Source organism: Haliaeetus leucocephalus, unplaced genomic scaffold (genome assembly GCF_000737465.1).
Source record: "Haliaeetus leucocephalus isolate CR32 unplaced genomic scaffold, Haliaeetus_leucocephalus-4.0 Scaffold275, whole genome shotgun sequence".
NCBI classification, from domain to species: domain Eukaryota; kingdom Metazoa; phylum Chordata; class Aves; order Accipitriformes; family Accipitridae; genus Haliaeetus; species Haliaeetus leucocephalus.
This window is the reverse complement of record NW_010972711.1, coordinates 24,663-39,191: the sequence shown is the minus strand read 5'-3', so window position 1 is coordinate 39,191 and position 14,529 is coordinate 24,663. Positions and strand designations below refer to the sequence as shown.

Here is a 14,529-nt window from a genome sequence, read left to right as displayed (position 1 = left end):
CCTGCGGCCGCAGCGCTCCCCTGAGGCAGGGGAAGGGAGGCAGGGTGCCGGCGCGGGGAGAGGGGAGGGCGCGCCCGCCTGCCTGCGCGGGCCCGGCTCGCCACGGTGCCCTGTGAGAAGCGAGAGGAAGGGGGAGGCGGCGGCCGCGGGGAGGAAGGCGCTGCCATCGTCCTGCTGCACGGCAAGGCCAGCTTGGCGAGCCTGGCCATGGCCGCCATCCGCAAGAAGCTGGTGGTGGTGGGGGACGGCGCCTGCGGTAAGACTTGCCTCCTCATCGTCTTCAGCAAGGATGAGTTCCCCGAGGTCTACGTGCCCACCGTCTTCGAGAACTACGTGGCCGACATCGAGGTGGACGGCAAGCAGGTGGAGCTGGCCCTGTGGGACACGGCCGGCCAGGAGGACTACGACCGCCTGCGGCCCCTCTCCTACCCAGACACCGACGTGATCCTCATGTGCTTCTCTGTGGACAGCCCGGACTCGCTGGAGAACATCCCGGAGAAGTGGGTGCCCGAAGTCAAGCACTTCTGCCCCAACGTCCCCATCATCCTGGTGGCCAACAAGAAAGACCTGCGCAACGACGAGCACGTGCGCAACGAGCTGGCCCGCATGAAGCAGGAGCCGGTGCGCACCGAGGACGGCCGCGCCATGGCCATTCGCATCCAGGCCTACGACTACCTGGAGTGCTCGGCCAAGACCAAGGAGGGCGTCCGGGAGGTCTTCGAGACCGCCACCCGGGCAGCCTTGCAGAAGCGCTACGGCACCCAGAACGGCTGCATCAACTGCTGCAAAGTCCTATAGGGTGCGGCTGGAGCGCGGCGCCGGGCAGGGCGCCCGGGTCACCTGTTGGCAGGCGGAGAGGAGCTGGGTCATGCACGCACGCGGCATCTGCCTGTCCCCTCCGCTGGGGGCTGGCAACGAATCGGGGTGGGGGCTGAGGGGGGGGAGAGCGTGCTCCCTTAGCCTTGGCCAAAAAGGGTTGTGCTGGCTCAGCCGTGGGGACAGAGGGAGGGGGGGGATTGCATGCCCTGAGTCTTGGGAATAAAGCGGGGAGAAGCCTTCTCCTCCCGCCGGCCCCTGCAAGTTAATCGCGGACTCTCGACAACAAAAAGCTGCTGAGACTGGACTGAGCAAACATGGCACCCGGCTCTTCCCCTTTGCCCGCCACCTGCTGCTCCCAGCTCCCAGACGGCCTCCTCTCTTTTGCAAGAGGAGAGCGGTGGAGCTGAGATGCTCCAAGGGACTTCTGCCTCCTGCCTGCATGTGCCTCCCCCCCCAGGCAGGCTGGGGAAGGGGGCTGCGTCTCCTGGGCTGCCTGCAGCATCCTCGCCTCTCCTGCGGATGTTTCGGCCTGAGCCTGACCTGCTGTGGAAGTTAGTGCCCTGAAGACCGAGACTGGGAGGGGAGGGTAATCCCAAGCGAAGCCTGTATATATCTTACCTTTTCTGTCTTGTGCAAACTGGGGTAGTGCAGGGGGTGCTTATTTAAAATGAGGTGGGGAGGGGATGCCCAGCTGGGACTTGTGTTGTGCAAAGGAACTTGCCCTGAGTGACTGATGCCTGCTGGTAACGCAAGCCTTGAACTGACTCCAGCTGCAGAAGTCACAGGGCTGGAAAGCGAAGCTGGACTGCTCTGTCCCCCTTGCTGGACGTCCTCCTCCTGACAGCTGAGGCAGGATGAGCAAGGGGGAAGAGGATGATATTGCCATATTATGATCTTGGTGCCTGCTCCTTCCTTTAATGTTGTCTTCTGCAAGTATGCTGATTTGGGCTTATTTAAAAGTTTATTTTCAAAAGAAATTACTTTGCACAACTTGGTGGATTTTTGGGTTTTTTTTGAATTAAACACTCAATGCACTTGTCATCTGCATACAACTCTGTAGCATTGGAAACATTCTTACTTGGTAACCTCATCTGGGTCTTGTTTTAAATTGATTTCGACACAAGACAAAATAAAACCACTGTATCTTTTTGCCTTGGAAAAAATGGGTGAAAGCACTGTTCTTCATGCAGTGAGTACATCAGACTTAAGTACTAAAGGGCAGTTTAAAGAATCTAGGTTTATTTAAAACTTATTTTCACAGGGTAGCCAACCCAGGTGAAAATAATCTTGTGTTTCTCTGGTTCAGAGAACAGATGTATCCATTTATGTTTGTTTACTTTTCTCCCTCTTCCCTCAACAGTGGTACTGAGACTGTTTTTGTTTTTAATAAACTGACATGGCAAAAACTGAGATGTATATGATGTTTACATAAAATTATGAACTGTGTATGCAGTTTTTTATGTAAAGTATTAAAAGATTCTATGCTGACACTTGAGAGAGGTGTTGTGATTTACGGAGGCTGTCCTCAGCTTGCAACAGTACACACTGGATGGTGTTGAACTAGACCAGAGTTTGCCCCCTGCCTGCAAATGCTTCTAGCTGTATTTTCTCTGCTGGCAGAAATACCTGTCTGGCAGCTTTCAGAGGATGGTGGTTTTATTGTCCTTTGGGGGTGCTGCTTCCTTGATTTTTCTATACAGATGGCATGTGGAAGTGTACTCCAAAATTCAAGGTGGTGACTAATCCATCCTTGTTGCTGCTGAGAACAAGCAGCCTCTGTGCCTGGTACGTGGTGAGCTTGGGCTCAGGCTCCCGGTGCTCTTTCACCCTTCGCCCTTGCTGGCTGTCGGTGGCTGGGGCGAGGTTTGGGCTTGTGTAGCAACAAAACGGGCAGAAAACTGGAAAGCAGCAGAGGCAACAGGGCTTGTTTTGCTAGTGAAATACTTGGATAAAAGCAGTTTTTATTAGTGACCTCGCCTTTGCTTGGAGTGAGTGCCCCCGTTTGCTGCAGCAGGACATGTGGAGGGGCTTTGCTCGGTGTTGAGTCAGAAGCAGGAGGCTACGCTTGTGCTGCAGCAGCCTCCTAAGCTGCCTAGCTAGATTTCCTAACTGCTGGCCTCCTTAATTCCCACAGCAATGTAAAAAGTCTAGGCTTTTCCACGTCGGGGATCCCCAGCAGGACATCATGCCTGCCTCTTCCCTCGCCATCTCTGCGCTTCAAGGTGTGCTCCCTGCCGTACCGCGGCTGCCCAGGCAGGTGCAGGCAGGAGCGTCAGGCTCCCGGCAGAAGAGCGGTGCAAAATGCGTTACGTGATTTTTGCTGAACAATAAGGCCTATGCCTAAAGTGCTGATTTCTCCCCCCCCCCCCTTTTTTTTCCTGAAAAACTCGTTTAGGTACCTATAAGGGAAATTTCAGGACAGTTTTATATTTTTGTAAATGGCCTTGACTCCTTTTGCCGAGGTGTGAGAAAGGAGTCGAGCCTTTTGTTTTTCTAGCCTGTGAATATCTCCTAGGCTGTACTGGATTGTTCAGAGATGTTAACAAATACCAAGGCAAGCAAAACATATTTAGTGGCTTTCACTTGTTTGTTCACAGAGGGCTCTGCCAGCAGCCAACTGAAAGCAATGGGGCTTTTTCGACAGACTAACGTAGAAATACTGGGCTCCTTATTCAGCAACTGGAAAGTCAGTCAGAAACAGTGTGGAAATATCTGGGTTTGCATTCTGAAGACTTCAAATGCTGGAGTACACACTTAGTCCATGCTGTGAGTTTATTGCACTGTTTCCTATGATCCTTAATGAAAGACAGTGGCATTTTCATTTAGACAATTTGTCCGGGATTTCTTAAAAGCTACCTAAGTCCCAGGTTTTGAGTGTCCATCTCCAAGGATTTCAATTCTCCTGGTATTCAAAGGGTGAGTCTCTTGTCTTCAGTTTGAGAACCCTAAATTCACTTTTTGGTCCTAAGACATCCTTTGAAAGAAATGTCAGTTTTGGATGTATAAAGGGCCACAGCCAAGGTCCTCATTCTTACAAAGCCAATTGAAAGCCCAGTTCTGTGTAGCGTAGCACTGTTCTGCGCAGTATCAGCCAGTGTTGTTAAAGTCACCATCAGAAACTTTTTCCTTAAACTGATTGCAATAGCCGCAAAACTTAGAAATTCTGTTAGACTGCAGCAGTAACTAATCTTCTCAAAACCCCAAAGGAGAAAGTGTTAATATTTGTATTTTAAACACTGGGAAATGGGTTAGCATGGCATCCCTGTATAATTAACTATACCAATATTTTCCACTAAGGTGCTTACAAGGTAATTACATTCATTATTTCCAATTGGACCTTTGCCCAAGTCAGGGCTACAGCATCTGGCCCAAGGGGGAAAAGCTGCAAGAAAACACATTTCAGTTTTAACTGAGCGTGACCTTTCTCTGCTGTTTGTGAAGCTGTGCGTAAGCCGACAGAGTGAGATCACCGTGTGGGAGTCCACCCGTCAGGGTCAGAGGGTGGGATCGGAGCCATAACTCCTTTTGCTACGCTCGCTCATTAGCATCACCGCTTTGGTGGAGGGGGACACGAGGTGTGGCCCGTCCCACCCTCCTTGACTCAGCCGTGCTGACATGGCCAGGCTGACGCCCCGGGGCCACCCAGGCTGCGGCCCAGGATGTCGCACCCACCAACTCCACCCCATAGCTGCGTCTGCCCAATTTAACACGGAGGGGCTGCCCACCGCCACGGCCAGCCGGGGGGCCGAGCTCGGGGCGCGCCAGCCCACGACCCCCAGGGTGCATTCGGACAAAGGATCGGTTTCGTGCAGACCTCCCCTTGCTTGTCTTCATCTGGTCCCCTAGCTTGTGTTCGTCGGGTCCCAGCCTGTCTTCCGTAACATGTTGACTGGAGAAGAGGTGACAGGGAGCAAGTTAGTCAGAGCATGGAAGGAAGGTCGACAACCAGCTCACCTCACAGTCCCCGTGCACGCTGCTGGGCACGCAGAGACTTCCCTGGCTGCGTCCGCGTGCGCGCACAGATGTCCCCAGCTGAGGAAAGGTTGCGCCTTCCCTAACTCTGTTCAGACCAAGTTCAGCCTCTGAAAAAGGTGTTTGTTCGGGTGAGAGCCAGAGCTCCGCTGGGGGAGTTTGTCCCATGATGAACCAGTGCAACCTTAGCAGCAAGTCCTGGAAATGAAGAAAAGCCTCGCCGAAAGACCCCTTTGTCTCCGACGTTCTCAGTTCAAGCGAGGAGACAACTTCTGCGCTCCCGCCCTGAGAATGGGTTGGACCCTCTGACAGCGTGGGGGGGTCTCATCTGGGCAGCCTGAAAATGAAGCCACCCAGGGAGGGTCAGTATCACCTTCTCCCCTTCTGGAGATACAGCAACAGCGGCTGTGAATAGTCCTTGCATGATCGAATGGGGACTCTGTTTAGAAAGCATTCTCAGTAGGGCGTGCCAAAAAAAGGATAAACAAATCTTTGGTGGGAGAAAGACGTCGGTAACAATTCTTGATTGTTTTGGCAAAATGGTTTTTAATGCCCTTATTATTCACTGAAATTAAACTGCTTGTTTTTTGCCTTTTTTTTTTTTTTTAAAAAAAACTCTTATGGAACTCTGCATATTACAGTGGAGTTGCATAAGTGTGAGCGGGAGCAGAATTTGAAGCAATGTCATCTTATATGGCTTTCTGGTTTTGCAGCAATAACTTAATTCAGCTCCATTTGCCTAAAGTGTGTCAGACAGGTTGCAAGTCTGTTTTAGCAATTCAATAAAGAATGGACACAAACTCACTGCAATAAGGAAAAAAAAAAGTACTTTGAGGAAGTGCACAAGTATTTTGCTAGAATCAGTGTCACTAACTAATTCACTCACAGATTTTATTCTTTGACTTCAGAAAGGAAAAAATGCCCAGTTTTATCTTTCAGATTTTAGTGGACTGTAGCCCTAGTGAATCCAGTTCTTTTTGGGTTTGCTGGTTCCGTAACAATATCTATTCACAAATAAAAATCACATTAATAATCCATTGAGCTGACTTGAAAGATCTATCTATGTAAGACAAGCCATTTGCCCCTGCAGGTCCAAAGAACTGTTTGCAGGTCTGGCTAACCCAGTCTGTGTGTGAAGATATAGATGCTCCAGATCAGCAACTCAAAGCCTCCTTCACAGATAGGCAGCTGGCAGAGATGGTGGGGTAGAGGAAGCTGATAAGGATCTATCTCAAGGAAGCTTCTGAAGAAAGGTTTAGATCCATTGCTGGAGGCGTCTCTTTGAAACCTTGTGGAGCTCCTCGTGGACATCTTTAGATGTGGAGGCCAAGGGAAGGAAGGATTTCAGCTCACTCCAGCAGTCTTGAAGTTACATATCTCATGGAAGCTAATTGTCCAAGGTCCCTTTAGAGCCAGCAGGCAGAAACAGGCAGCTCCAGCGGACCTCTCTCCACTGCTTGAGAAGGGTCATGCTCACCCTCTGGAAGGGCTTGCGGGTGAAGCCGCGTGATATGGGCTTTGCCAACACCGCTGCCTGCTCGCCTCCCACCAGGCTGGCTCACACCACCGCAGGTCTATTCCCACCGGGAGAATTCACCCCCTCCAGTTTTACCTGACTAAAAGGGAGGTGTCTGGGCCACGCACGCTGTTTCCATGCCCCGGTCAGCCAGCAGGAAGGGCAGGTAGGGTCCCGCGTGCGGCTGGGAGCATCCAGCGACTGCTGCAGGGAAGCCGGGGTTCTCTGCCGGGCTGGTGAGCTGAGCTGGAGCGGTCGGGCCGGGGCAGGCAGGGAGGTGTGGGAGAAGCGCTGCCTGGGGAGCGAGTCTGAGCAACTTGCTACAGCTGGGTAAGCAACCCCAGAGAGGACAGATTAGGGTGAGATAGTTTGTGAGGATGGTTGTAGCCTCAAGCCTAGGATCTGGAGGCCGTGTGTATATAACCTAGATGAACTATATGAGAGACACTGGAACAGGTTGCCCAGAGAAGTCGTGGCTGCCCCATCCCTGGCAGTGTTCAAGGCCAGGTTGGATGGGGCTTTGAGAAACCTGGTCTAGTGGAAGGTGTCCCTGCCCATGGCGGGGGGTGGAACTAGATGATCTTCAAAGGTCCCTTCCAGCCCAAACCACTCTACGGTTCTATGATTCTATGTGCTTGATTTGAGTAGCCTGAAGTAACAAATGGACATTTTTTTCAATGCCACTAGAGGAAGGGAATGAGTTGCACTTCCCCCTTCCCCCCTACCCCCTTTAATTTTTCCAAGCTCATGTTGAAAGCAAGGACTTTTCTTCTGGTTTGCTCCCAGTGGCAGTGGCAAGCCACAGTCTGTGATAAGCTTCAGCCAGATAGATTAAGTTTCGTGGTCAGACACTCATGCCCTGCACAGAGGAACAGACCTCTCTCCAGTTCTTCAGAGGGTCCATGAAGCGAGAGGCTCTGCAGTTACCCGTAAAATGTGCCTATATGTGTCAGTGCTGTATTATCCATCTGTAATTCAGCAGCAAGTACCGTTCGGTATAATAATAACTACAGACATATCTGCTTTTCTTACATGATTGAAATATCAAACTCATGCTAAAAGGTGGGGTGTAAGAGTGGGGTTTAAAACCAGAGGCACTGATGTGATACTTACACCGAACAGTAGCAGCAGAGCAAGAATATTGGATTGGTGCCTACAGCACGTACTGAATGTGTGTGTACATTTTTCCCCTAGCTTGCTAGTCTGTGTGGTTTTTGTGTGTGTGTGCTAAATCTTGCTTCCAAGTAAAGGGGACCAGTGGGTGGGATTTTGTGCTAAATGCTTAATTCCGTTGCTTTTAGGCCATTCATCCTCTTCTGCATTCAAAGCTTGATGTGGCAGGGCTGGAGACAGATAGGAATTTGGAAACAAAGTGGATTTCCTGGTGGGCTTATTTGCATGATAATGTCCCCTTCCCTCCCGGCTCCCAGGAAGGGGAGGGGGGGCAGTTCAGGGAGCCGCCGGGGGCTCCCGGGAGGTGGGGAAGGAGGCTCTGGCAGGGGTCTGCCCTGGAAGAGCCTCGCCTCCTGCTCCTAAGCTTTTGTGCAGTGGGATTTTTTAATGCAATGAGGTTTGACCCCCCCCAGTCCTTGCTCTGTGGGGCTTTTCCCTCTGACCGCAGCAGAACAAGCCAGGGCTGCAGAATCGGGTCCTGCTTCGCAGGAGTCTGCGGGGTTTGATGGGAGCAGCCTGACCCTTAGCCGATTTTCTCCTCCCATGAAAACAGAGGGGGTTTTAGACCAGGGGTTTTCATAAGGTATGTGCATAGCTAGATGTAGTCACACTATCTGCGTAAAAATCAAAAAAGATGAAAATCCAGCCTTCCGCATTCAAGGTTCTTATAGGAGTAAATGGGTGCTTTGTGTTTTCAGCCTCATCAGCACGGAAGATATTGAGGAACATCACTGCCCGGTGTGCAAGTGTGGCTTAACGTCAGTGATAGAAAGACGAGTTTTGTGTTGGTTTTTTTAATTCTGAGGAGAAAATAATCTATACGTTTCGGGCTTAAACCAACCACACCCTCATGAGCATCTGAAAGAAACTCCAAATTTCAGGCTACTCTAAAAGTACTCATAATTCATTTTCATTTTCTCTAACAGTCAGGTGGGAGGGACACTAAAGCTGCCAGCATCTAGAAGACCAAAGAGACTGAATGGGAGAGAGCTTATGTCAAAACAGCCTGGTACCAATCTGTCTTCCCATGGTGAGCGGATGGGCAGGATGATGCGTGTCGCTCCCATGTTTGCTCTTTATCGAAGTGTTCCCAAAAAAGGTGCCCTTCAGCTAGGGACAGAAATGAGCTCAGTCCCTTCTGATGGTAATAGGACACTTTGCATTGATTTCTGCATTTCACTCAAAACACTCCTGAGGATTAACTAGGATGAGATGCTGGCATGACAAAGACACAGATACACTAGTAAAATGGTAAAAAGGGAAGCAAATTGTAGTAATTACATTGCAGCTAGGAATTTAGCAAAGGTGTGCCTAATGCTTGGGCTTCTTGCTAACAACCCTCCTTGGCTCCCACACGCTGGTGGCCTCTCCTCTTGGGTGGGCTCACTGATTTAACACTGTCCTGTGAAATTCAGAGCAACTGTTCTCAGCCTGTATTTAGCTGGGAAGATTTCAGACTGGAAGGAGGGCTTTGGTGCCTGAAGACTTCTCTGTCTTATTCAGCTGTACCACTGGGTTTAATAAAAAGCCATTCTTCCTCTGCACATTCTTCATCTAAGAATGTTCTTAATGCCTCATCGTGTCAGGAAAGCAGCTAAGGATGACAGGATACTTCACTTGCATGCTTAGACTGACATGGCTATGGCACTATGGTACTATGTATTCTGAGACATCGGTTTCAGCCACTTTTTATTCCCCTTAGCACAAGCATGTATTTGAAACATAAACTTCTGGAATTTTACATGTCACATACTAGGCAAAAGAATAAGCTGGCCATATTTCTTCCATGTGATCATGAGAAAGTGGTGTCTGCAGTCGTTTAAAGGAGTCCAAACCTGGCCCTTGAGCTTGGTGTAGGTATCTGGCAGGTTTAGGGACCCCCATTCCTCTGCACACCCCTGCAGAAATACCCACTGAAGGTTTCTTTCCTAGCTTGTCCCCTAATTGGCGGCTACCTACACCCCGCTGAAGGCTGTGCAAGGGCCGTGGGCGCCTGGGGTAGCTGCTGGGCAGCTGAGGGTGGGTGCATTGGGTGCCAGCCCCCCTCCCGCCCCGGGGGCACGCTGTCATGCAGGGCCTGGGGGGGCTGGTGCACAAGCACCTCGCAGGGAGGCAGGGTTCCCCTATGCCATATAGCAAACAAGGTGTAAATAATTCACTCTGCTGGTGATACTAAGCTTGTGAACTCTTCGTTAAACTTTGGGGTTATTATTGGTTTATCTCAGGAGGTCAGTTTATCAGCATAATCGTCCCTTTATCAGCGTAATTGTACGACTGTTCTTGCACTGGTAAAATTCCCCGCGTGATTGGGAGCAATGCTGCCCTTCTGCAGGTTAGCCCCCTCCAAGTAGGAGTGTCCATGGGGCAAACTGGGCCAGCGGGATGGGGATGTAAGGGTGGAAACACCAGCACGCTCCTCCACAGGCAGCAGCCGGCTGGCCGGGAGTGACAATTAAACTGGAGACGCAGCTCAAGCGGCAGTGGCTGAAATTTCACTGCGAAAGTTTCTTGTTTCTCATTTTGCTCCTTTGATCCCTTGAAAAAGGATCAAGTTTCAGGGGAAAATCAGCCAGGACAAGCCACAGAGGGCTAGAATTACCAGCACGCAGAGAAGCAGAGTGAGACAAGATACATTTCAGGCTGCAGCCGGTCCTTACTCAGCTAAAGCTTGAGCCTGGGACTGGTGGAGGCCCACATCAGCCGCTCGTATTGTTAAAGATACAGATGTTTAAAATTAAAAGCAATTGTTTATTAGGCATTCCCAGATGGCTAGTTCATAAAGTAGTCACACACCGGTCTCAGAACTCGCGGCACTTCCACTCTCAGACCATGTTAATTTTCTACATGAATGATTTTAATAAACCCAAGAAAAATATGCATTCTCACATGTTAAATTCGCAAGGCACTCCAGCGGCTGTGCTTTAAAAATTAACAACAACAACAACAAAGCAACCCAGAAAGTGCTCGCAGGCCAAAATTTGCCAGATTGGTGGATGAAACGAGTGGGGGAGGCAGTGGCAGTGGGACTGGGCCGTGGGGCTGGTGGGCTTTCCCAGTCCCCGTTAGTGGACTGCCTACGACTCATCTCGTGGCACCACTGCTGGGTGGCACTGGGGATCTCCATGTGCTCTGTGAAATGAAGCAGGGGCCGTATCCAGGCTTCAGTCACCAGTTTCTCAAACCTACTACCAACGAACTGAAGCAAATTCAAGTAAGGAAGGGATGTGAAAAGATTGCTTTCCTCTCCAGAAACATTTGTTGGATGATGTATTAATTTGAGTCTTTATGAAATTATAATAACATTGTCCTTACAGCCAATGTGTGCTGCTGTTGTTGTTGGGCAGACAGAATCTAACCATATTTTCAGTCTTTGTCTGCCCAAGGTAAAGCCCTGGTGGATTTGAGACTGTAACATGTATTTCTGGGCGAGGGAACTGTTGCAGATAGGGTTATCGGGGTGTCTCAGCAACCCTGTAGGTAACACAGATGGGTGATATTTTTCTGGACAAAAGGTAGGTTTGCAAAATCATATGCATTTCATCCATAATATCAGCAGGATTTAAATTTTCCAGAATCTGTGACTTTTATAACTGTTCTGCAGAATTTCCTGACATCTCTCTTAAAGCTCTTCAGCCTTTTTTTATATTTTAAACAACTTCAGTTAGACAACTCCTGTTATGCTTGAAAATGATGCTATAAAAATAATAAATAGCCCCGAAGTACAAAAAAAACCCAACAAAAACCAACCCACAAAAAACAGCAGTTCTCAAGAAACCATTAGAAGTTTTCAGCAAAAATCTCCCAGTGCAAAAGGCATCACGCCAGCACTCAGCCGCACTGTCTGGGCTGCTGCGGTGCTCTGGGACTGATTCCCAGCAAGCTGAGTCCCTTGGCTAAGGGTTGTAGATCCTAGAAAGTAGCTGTCCTGCTTTTTCTAATGATCCTTCATTTGCTGAGGGGTTTATTAACCCATTCCCCTCCCTGTGACCCAAAGCTCTTTCACCAAGATGGTGGGTTGTGTCTCCGGGGAGCAGAGCATGGAGTGGCAAAGCACAGCCCATGGTGAGAGCCAGTGTTGTTGTTTTTCTTTTTCTTTGCTGGATGCATTGTTTGCCACCAAGCAGAGGTTTGATCAACTGAAGGATCCCTGTGAATTCAGAAGAAATTAATGCCAGTGTTTCACCTGAACTAATGTCAATGTTAGCCCACCCTTGGACCAGGTGACCTCCTGAGGTCCTTCCAACCTAAATTACACTGGTTCTGTACGCTGAGGGTTAGCTGTCACTCACAAAGTTGGGAGGGGGTCAAGCTCATCTTTCACCTATTATTCCCTGTGTAGACCTACGTTCAGATACCTCTCCTCTTTGAGGGACATCTTCAATGTCAAGGTGACTGTCCTACCCACCACACTACAGCTGATGAGGGTAGTCACCAAGCCCGCATGATCAAAAGTGACCTCTTTCTATCCTGCTAGACTCTGAGAGCGTTATTTAAATTGAGGGATGATGAGTGAGCTTCACCGGTGAAACAAGGACCAGAGTATCCAATCCACACCCACGTGGGACACGAGATGAGTGGACTGAGGGTTTAGTACAGAGGAGAGCTTGCTCTGTCCACTGACCAGGGCTTTTCCAGACCCGTGGCCATACCCTGCACTGGGAGGACATTTCCCTGCTGACCACTGGGGTCTGAGGCTGGGATCGCCCCACGGCGTGTGCTCTTACACCTATTTCTATACAGCTCTACCAGGGATCTCAAGTGCTTGCATGTCACAACAGGCAACCTTTGCAGGAAAGGTGAAGCGGGAAGGTCCATGCCTGGAGCTGGAGCCTCTTCCCCAGCCCGTGCCGCTGACAGTGCCCTGCCAGCAGTCAGGGACCCACTGAGCTGCTCAGGCCCCTCGCAGAAGGGAGCAGCACGCTGGTTTCTGGTGTAAGCAGAACCCAGGTGAGTCCCCATTGCCAACGCATAAATACAGCTTTGATTGCTGACAAACTGAGACGAGGTGCTGCGTGATGCTTTTGTCTCCTGGACAGCAGCTGAACACCCAGCAAAATCTCACTCGATTGCTGCTTTGCCACGTAACACTGTTTTCCTCACATTTTTCCCCGTGCAACGTGCAGTCCTGACAGCATCCTGGCTGTCACGAGTATCTGGACAGGGATCCACGTGCTCGAGCTGTGGCTCCTGCTCTCGCGTTGCCCCCTCGGCAGGACAGGACCACACGGGATATCAGCCATTCAGCAGACACGGAGGTCAGGACTCCCCCACAGCCCACCCACCATGCCAGTGGGCACATGCCAGCCCAGCAGCCCCTTCCCATCCAGCCAGAGCTGACCTGGGTGTCCCAGGCACTGCCCTTTTACATGGACATTTGCAGCTGGCACTGCACCTGAAAGCCCTGGTCCTGGCTGCAGACCCTGGCTGGATCCCGACTGGGGTATCTGTGTGCTCTCTCCACCCTGGGGCATGCTAATCCCCTGTGATTTTCCCATATTATCAAAATCCCTCTGGAAGTCAGCCAGATTTTAATTTTTTTCCTCCCCTGACCTCTACTTCTGGCATCAGAAAGCTGCTCTGAGCATCACCTCCTTGCACTTGAAATCTGATCTCCAGCCTATTTGTTGCTAATAGATGCCCATTTATTAATATGCCAAGATTAATGAACCTTTTCCCTGGTATAGGAAAACCATATTGCTAAATTACTGAATACAAGTATTTCCTGTCTGTACAAACTGAGAGGAGATGTTGGATCAAAACAGTTCTTAAATGGGAAGCATTTAAGTCTCTGCGCTGAGAAGGTTGTGCTTGTCACTGGGATTCACGTCTCACTTGTGCACTTCCCAGTCATTCCTGTCTGACCCTGACTGTTGTCCCTCATCCCACTCTTCATAAAGGTGTCTGACTTTTTTTAGAAAGAGGGCAAATGTCCTTTGTCCTGGCAAGCACCTGAGCGTCGATCCTTTCCTAAATGTTCTTGGAAGAACTGGAGCCTGGTGGACGCTCCCACCTTTACAGATGGAAAATTTTCAGCTGGACTTCTCCTATGGAGATGTTTCAGTCCCTGTTTTTCTCTTGAGCATCTCTAGGGGAGATTCATCATCCCTGTGATGCAGCAGCACGTGTGCAACATTTCCCAGTGTAAATACGAGCAGGCAAAGACTATTAATTTTAAGTGTTACACCCAGCGTTTCTTTTGGCTTCACGTGGAACGATCTTACCTGCGTTTGACGAAGCTGTTGTCACAGGGAACAGCACAGACACAAATACAGGGCAGTCCCCTGCCGCCGGGGAAGGCAACCAGGCTCAGACGTGGTTTTGGGGGAGAACTGAGGTAGCTGCAGCACAGGGAGATGCTGGCTGTCCCCCGCCAGATGCAGGGACACGTGCAGGTGAGGATGCAGCAGCGGTGAGTGCAGCTCCAGGTCTCCTCTAAGTGGCATCGTGTCGATGTGAGGGTGGACCATGGTCCTGAGCCCCCTTTGCTGCCTGCCCCTTGACGAACGCCTCTCGCCAGCAGTGAGGCCAAACCAGAAGTGGGGAAGGTGAGAGGGAGCTGAGTCACTGCTGACTCTCACGCTCAGCCTGTTTTTGTGGCCAAAACAACTGATTTTATTTTCCATAGCTGTCAGTCATGGAAAACGGCTTTGTTTTTCTGTTTTAAATGAGGAAGGAAAAACAACGGTGAAAGCCTGCAACCGCCTATTAGTGATTAGGACTGATGGAGCTAGACTGCGCCTGCAGAACATTTATTCCTCCTACACCTTCTGTAACTCGGCTTTGTATGGCGAGATCGACAAATTACTCTTACAAAACTGCGCCGTCAAGGCCGAGGTGTGTGTCCTCTCCCCACTCAGGCTGTAGTCACTAGCTTAACAAAGGGATGCTTCCTAGGCGAGTTCACGGATTAAGTGTGTGTAAGGCACTGCTTGTTTTTCAAGCTCACTCAACAGTTCAATCAGCTCTAGAAGCAGTTTGTATGAGCTTTTTTTTTTAATTATATTTTTTTTTAGCAGAGGAAAATATTCAGCCCCTCCAAAGGCAGCAGT

At 50.1% G+C, this 14,529-nt stretch overlaps 1 protein-coding gene across 1 annotated transcript; it reads left to right on the top strand.

Annotated features, from left to right (window-relative positions):
- Window positions 1–6: 6 nt before the first annotated feature.
- Window positions 7–2,309, top strand: RHOB (ras homolog family member B). Its single transcript, XM_010569833.1, has one exon. It carries the CDS (start codon window positions 208–210, stop codon window positions 796–798), a length of 591 nt encoding a protein of 196 aa, XP_010568135.1. The 5' UTR covers window positions 7–207; the 3' UTR covers window positions 799–2,309.
- Window positions 2,310–14,529: the final 12,220 nt, after the last annotated feature.